The sequence below is a fragment of the Solanum tuberosum genome, unplaced genomic scaffold, assembly GCF_000226075.1.
Source record: "Solanum tuberosum cultivar DM 1-3 516 R44 unplaced genomic scaffold, SolTub_3.0 scf00032, whole genome shotgun sequence".
Classification (NCBI taxonomy): Eukaryota; Viridiplantae; Streptophyta; class Magnoliopsida; order Solanales; family Solanaceae; genus Solanum; species Solanum tuberosum.
In genome coordinates this window covers 619343-626091 of record NW_006238958.1, presented here as the reverse complement: position 1 = coordinate 626091, position 6749 = coordinate 619343, and the positions used below count along the sequence as shown (strand labels likewise).

General features: G+C 32.0%; 1 protein-coding gene across 1 annotated transcript; it reads left to right on the top strand.

Moving 5' to 3' along the window:
- Positions 1–217: 217 nt before the first annotated feature.
- On the top strand, positions 218–3525 carry LOC102601444 (omega-hydroxypalmitate O-feruloyl transferase). The gene is made up of 2 exons (XM_006341909.2): positions 218–743; positions 2252–3525. Exons 1-2 carry the CDS (start codon positions 315–317, stop codon positions 3200–3202), a joined length of 1380 nt encoding a protein of 459 aa, XP_006341971.1. The 5' UTR covers positions 218–314; the 3' UTR covers positions 3203–3525.
- The last annotated feature ends 3224 nt before the right edge of the window (positions 3526–6749 follow it).

The following is a 6749-nucleotide window of genomic DNA, read 5'->3' as shown; positions in this document are numbered from 1 at the left end:
CTCCTTTTTCGAGTTCTGCCGCCCTCAGCCATCACCAGTCTCATTCCTTTCTTCTTTCTTTTCGAACACTACCATCTTCTTTGTCCTTCATCGAAATATGGTTGTCGCTATCCATATCCCTTACAATAACCCCCCCCCCCCCCCCCCCCACAAAAAAAAAAAAAAAAATCCCCAACCCCAACAACTATATCTAACCTTAGATCTTTAACTATAGTTCCATTTTATAAAAACTCTCTATATATCCTTTACTTCTTCTCCAAAAACCTTAGTCATTCCAATTAAAACTATCTCTCCATTACTTTAAAAAAAAAAACATGTTTTGCTCAATAGATCTACCAGATTGTGTTTATTCAAAAGAGCCTATTTTCATAAGTCCAATTAGTCCAACACCAAATCACACCCTTTATTTATCAAATCTTGATGATCAAATGTTCCTTAGATTTTCAATTAAGTATCTTTATCTTTTTACTAAGTCCATAAATTTGGAAAAACTTAAATATTCACTATCAAGAGTTTTAGTGGATTATTATCCTTTAGCAGGGAGATTATTAAAATGTCCAGAAAATAATCATAAACTTCAAGTAGATTGTAATGGAAAAGGTGCTATTTTTGCTGAAGCATTTTTGGATTTAAGTGCTGATGAACTTCTTGTTGTTTCTAATAAACCTGATAAATCTTGGAGAAAATTATTGTATAAAGATGAAACTCAAAGTTTCTTGGATATTCCTCCTCTAGTTGTGCAGGTTAGTTTCTAAATTACACTTATTTTTCATTTGAGTTTAACTTCTATACGTTAATTATCACATCACCTCTCAGAAAAAATGAAATTTAATGTTTATACATTAAAAAACACATATAGGACAAATATTTTTAACATATTGTCACTCTTCTTTTTTTCCTTATGAGCATGAAGCACACTAAAAATATGCTTGTGTGATTCTATTCTGTGTGTTTTTGCACTTTGTCTATGTATATAAGTTGGTAGAATTTTTTTTCGTTTAGTTTTTGAAATATCTTGATATAGTTACATGGTTCAACTTAGCTAGTAAGAGTTTGTATATTTTTAATTACAACAAGTGAACATTACTTAGAGATGTAACATTAAGAATATGTGCTATTGATTGATAATATCCTCTCAAATATTTGAAAATTTAAGGTAATTATTATGGCTAAAGATTAAATTTGTATTTCAATAGGACTTTCTTGTGATGTTCCCAAGACAACATGTATGGTTCCCTTTTCACCATCATCTCACATTTTCTTCTGATATTACCCATTAACACTAATATAAAGGTTTACATGCTTTAATTTGATTTGATAGTAACCTAATTAACTTTGGTCAAGTTCTTTGTATATTCAAATAGTATTAACTAGGAAGAATAGTGAAACATATACCCCATAATGCGCTTAAATTACTAATATATTTTTATGCTCACTTTAACAAGTGTACCTAAATTAATATTTCGAATGATAGTATCGAATAACGAACATAACATGTGAAGACAATGTGAAAACAATTCAAAAGTGAAAGTAGGATTTTGAATTTACATGTTCTGAATTCTAAAAAAATCTGAATAAATTAAATTTTCAACATATATAAAATTTGAATCAAAGCTATACTATATTTTATCAAATTCATAATAAAACCGTACATATCAAAGATGATTAGCTAGATATATATAACAATAGATTCATGTTAGGGTTCATATGTGAAGTAACGATATAATAATTACCTTTGTATTTGGAGTAGCATTGTTAGTAGAAGCAAAGAGGGAACACACAATGTTCATACGAATCTTCATTATCGAAAAATTATACTCTCTCTGTCTCAATTTATGTGACACTTTTCGTTTTTTGAGAGTCAAACAGTTTAAGTTTGACCGGGAATTTGCGCATGAAATCTTCAATTTTTTTGAAATGAAATTTATATATTTGTAAACTACGTAAAAAATATTATAAGTCACAATAATTGATAATTCAAAATATTTAAAAGATCTATAAAAAATTTACGATCAAAGATAAACTTATTTGAATCTCGAAATTCAAAACGAAAAATTATATTTTAATGAATAATTCTTTGAATGCACCATGGAAAATGACTTAAAGTGACCCTACTCCCACTTTCAATGGCTTTCTCCCTTTTGTTCCTTTCACTTTGTTTTATTTGGTCTTCTTTTTTCTTTTAGCTTAATATTTTTTATGTTAAATGACAAAAATATCCCTTCGTAACCACATTTGTTTCCCATTGTAGGTAACAAATCTCCGTTGCGGGGGCATGATCCTCTGCACCGCAATCAACCATTGCATATGTGACGGCATCGGCACCGCTCAGTTTTTACATGCATGGGCCCACTATACCGTGGACCCCACAGTCAGTTTATCAATCAAACCGTTCCATTCTCGCCACGTGTTGAAACCCCGTGATCCGACACAAATAACCTCTATACATCCCACATTTACGAAAATACCCCTTGATGATCCTAATCCCCAATTTAGCCTCAACCTTCACCAATATTTACAATCACAGCCTGTTACCCCTGCTTCTATTACCTTTTCACAATCCCAAATTCTACATTTGAAAAGACAATGTTCTCCCTCGGTAAAATCCACTAGTTTTGAAGTCCTAGCATCTCACACGTGGCGGTGTTGGGTAAAATCATTGGATTTATCGTCTTCTGTAAACGTGAAACTATTATTTTCCGTTAACATTAGGAAGACAGTAAAACCAGAATTACCACAAGGGTATTATGGGAATGGATTTGTGCTAGGGTGCGCCGAGGCACCAGTTAAGCAAGTGGTGAATGGTAACTTACAAGACATGGTAAAATTAGTGCAACATGCTAAGTCCGAATTAACAAACGATACGGTAAAATCAATCGTCGATTTATTAGAGGATAAAACGGTAAAAACGGATTTATCGACTAGTTTGGTAATTTCACAATGGTCAAGATTGAGCTTAGAAGAGGTAAATTTTGGAGAAGGTAAACCAATTCAAATGGGTCCATTAACAAGTGATATTTACTGCTTGTTTTTACCGTCATTGGGTGAAATTGATGGAATTAGAGTATTGGTTTCTGTGCCAGAAAATGTTGTGAAGAAATTTGAATATTATATGAAGGAACTTTGGGAGGTAAATGATGTTAATGGAGATATTATCAAAGGACATCTTCAATTTGAAAATCAAAAAATGATTTCTGCTTGAATTTAATTGTTTAGGAAAAAAAATTAGTTTCTAATTTTGATTTTCCTTTTTTTTTTTTGTGTGTGTGTATGTGTTTTCATGTAATGTGTATTAAAAGAAATTGTGAATGCAATAATCTATGTCCAATTAACTTTAAATTTGTAAAATTCAATCTCCCTAAAAAAATAAAAAACAAGAAGGTTAAAAACCATAGAAATGGAATGGAAAAGACCCGCTAGACACGGTCTCCGTTGTTCTTATCTCAGTTGAGGTTTGTTGGATTTATTTTCATATATTCTGCATATATATATGAGATATGGAGATATTCCTTTTCCTTTTCTAATTTTGTCATGTAAATATTCTTTTGATATTTTTTTTCCTTTTCATTTGATCTTGAGAATATTTTATTTTTTTAGGGTTTACCATTAGATGTCATCTTACTTGTATAAATACAACCTAATTGTATAGTTTTATTCATTCAAAAATACAGGAAGAAAATTTTCTATATTGTTCTTCATTTATTCTTTCATGGTTTCAGAGCAGTGTTAATTTTAATTTTTTAGTCTTCCGCTTTCATTTTTCTTCTCTATTTTCAAAAATGGTTGAAATTGAATCATCCAATACTCAAATCACAGAAACGAGTGATAGAGTTCCTGCAATTAATACAGTGGATTCATCACATGCTTTCTACATTCACCCTTCTGATTATACCGACATGAACCTTGTCTCCACTGTTTTTTATGGTAGGAGTTATGGTGGCTGGAGAAGGGCGGCTATTATAGCCTTTCAGCGAAGAACAAACTAGGATTCATTGATGGATCCCTAGTTGTTCCTACTGATATAACTCTTCAAAAGGCTTGGTCAAGATGTAATGACATGGTCTTATCCTGGTTACTCAATTCTCTCTTAAAAGAAATTGTTGAGTCTATCTTGTACTCCCAAATCGCCAAAGTCTTATGGTCTGACCTGGAAAATAGATTTGGTCAGGCTAATGGTGTCAAATTGTTTCAACTTCAAAAAGATTTAAATGCTGTAGTGCTAGGAAATTCCAGTATTTCTGCATATTTCACAAAAATGAAGAATTTGTAGGATGAGTTAGATGCACTAAACACTTTTTCTGCTTGTAGTTGTGAGTGTGTATGTGGAGCAAAAGAAAAAAGTATAAAAGCTCATCAAGATGAAAGGTTGCTTCATTTTCTTATGGGTCTAAATGACACTTTCATAGGGGTTAAAAGTAATATTTTGTTATCTTCCTCTCTTCCTACTATTGGTCAGGCTTATTCTTTTGTTATTCAAGATGAAAAACAAAGGGAAATTCTTGCTACTCCTGCTTATCCAGGAGAATCAGCATCCTTTCTTGTTGGTAATGCAGGAGAAATGAGGTTCAATGATTACAAAACTCAACAAGAAAATTTCATTAAGAAAACTTCTCTGGTGGGCAACTATTGTAAGAAGATAGGACATACTATTGACCAATGCTATAAGATTCATGATTTTCCTTCAGATTTCAAGTTCACTAAATCTAAGAAGTATTAAAAGGCTATTGCCAGCAATGTTTTTAGTACATGAGAAGGTACGTACTCATCATGGAGTGGAAAATGATTCAGATGTGAATTCTCTTAGTCAAGAAAATGTGGCACAACTTCTGCAACTTTTACAGAAACTAAATCAAAAGAATGATGGGTCTACTAATGCATCTGCAAACCTCACTTGTGCTGGTGTGACCAAGCTCTTTAATTCCTATGCTTACATGTTTAAAGTTGACACTTGTTCTTTGATATTAGATAGTGGAGCATCTGAGCAATATGACTTTTGATAGAAGTTTTTTCACTAATTTCAATCTTTTACCTAAACCTATCATGGTAACTCTACCTAATTCTCATAAAGTAAAGGTTACTCATTCAGGAACTGTTTCTCTTTTATCCAACCTATTTCTACAAAATGTTCTCTATATTCCTTCTTTCAGATTCAATCTTATCTCAATTCACAAATTATGTAAACAACTTCAAAAATATGTGCTTTTTACCCCTAACGCTTGTTTCATGTTAGGGCCCTTCACTGAAGAGGCCTCTTGTGCTTGGTAAAGAACAAGGAGGTCTATATATCTTCAAGTCAAGTCAGCCAACAGTTTCTACAAAGAGCCTACCTAGTTTCAGTCTTCATAGTCTATCGTTTTCAAGTTCTTTAATCTATGCGTTTACTTCTTGTTCTAGTTTCTTTGATTCCAATGTAAAAGAGAAGTTATGGTACTATAGATTAGGCCATATGCCAATGAGTAATATGAAGAAAAAATTTCAATTTTCTAAATCTTGTTCAAAGTTATCTTCTTCGTGTGTTATTTGTCCTATGGCAAGGCAATCAAAGTTATATTTTCCTTCTAGTGCTATTTGTACCAAAGTTGCTTTTGACTTAATTTATGTGGATACTTGGGTCCTTATAAATCTACTACATATGATGGGTATATGTATTTTCTTATAATTGTTGATGATTTTAGTAGAGCTACTTGGACTCATCTACTTGGGACTAAATCAAATGCATTCTCTGTCCTTCAATCTTTTATTTCTATGGTAGAAAGACAATTCAATTTCAAAGTTAAAATTATCAAAACTGATAATGTTTTTGAATTAGGTTGTGGAAAATTCAATCTAATTTTTTTCTTTCCAAGGGAATTATTCATCAAACTACTTGGGTCCACACTCCACAACAATATGAAGTAGTGGAGAGAAAACACAAGCATTTATTGAAAACATCAAGAGTTCTTTTATATCAATCTCACCTTCCTATTGGCTAATGGGGGAATGCTTGTTAACAACTATTTATCTTATAAATATATTTTCTTCCGGTGTTTTGAATTCAAGAACCCCTTTTAAGGTTCTGTTCAAAGTTAAACCATCTTATTCTCATCTAAAGTGTTTTGGTTGCTTGTGTTTTGTCTTTACTCTTCCTTTACATAGAACTAAATTTGATCCTAAAGCTTCACCTTGTGTGTTTATAGGATATTCATATGAAAAAAGGGCTACAAAGTGTTGGATCTACAAACCAAGAAAATTTCAGTCTCTAGGAATGTTATTTTCCATGAAGAATATTTTCCTTTCTCTTCACAATCTGATTTACATTCTACTTTATTTCCTTCTACTACTATCGTTTCTTCTGATTATTCCTTAGAATCTCATTTCCCACATCAAATTCAAATTCTGATTATTCTTCTGATTTTAATAATGTCCCCATATCTACTAGTCCTTCTAAATCTCCGTCTCCTTCCAATGTTACTTCACATATCAATTCCTCTCCTGATATATCTCCTATACATTCTTATCCATTACCTATTGTTCAAACTATACTCAAAAAATCTTTTAGGTATCACAAGAAACCTTATTACATAGAAGACTATATTTGCAATGCTCTCCATCTTACTGATGTGACTTCTTCTCGTTTCCTAAGTCCTGTTACTCCTGAGTCTTTATCTTTTAGTGATTTATCTTTTAACAATAAAGTCATGCTTAATTCCATTACTAGTATATAGGAACATGTTAGCTATATTCAGGCAGCTCACCATCCGAGTTGGCAG

Excerpts from the sequence above, each read along its gene's own strand:
- LOC102601444 (XM_006341909.2), top strand. The coding sequence starts at position 315 with ATGTTTTGCTCAATAGATCTACCAGATTGTGTTTATTCAAAAGAGCCT. Across the intron at positions 744-2,251 it reads TTCCTCCTCTAGTTGTGCAG|GTAACAAATCTCCGTTGCGG; the intron begins GTTAGTTTCTAA and ends TTCCCATTGTAG.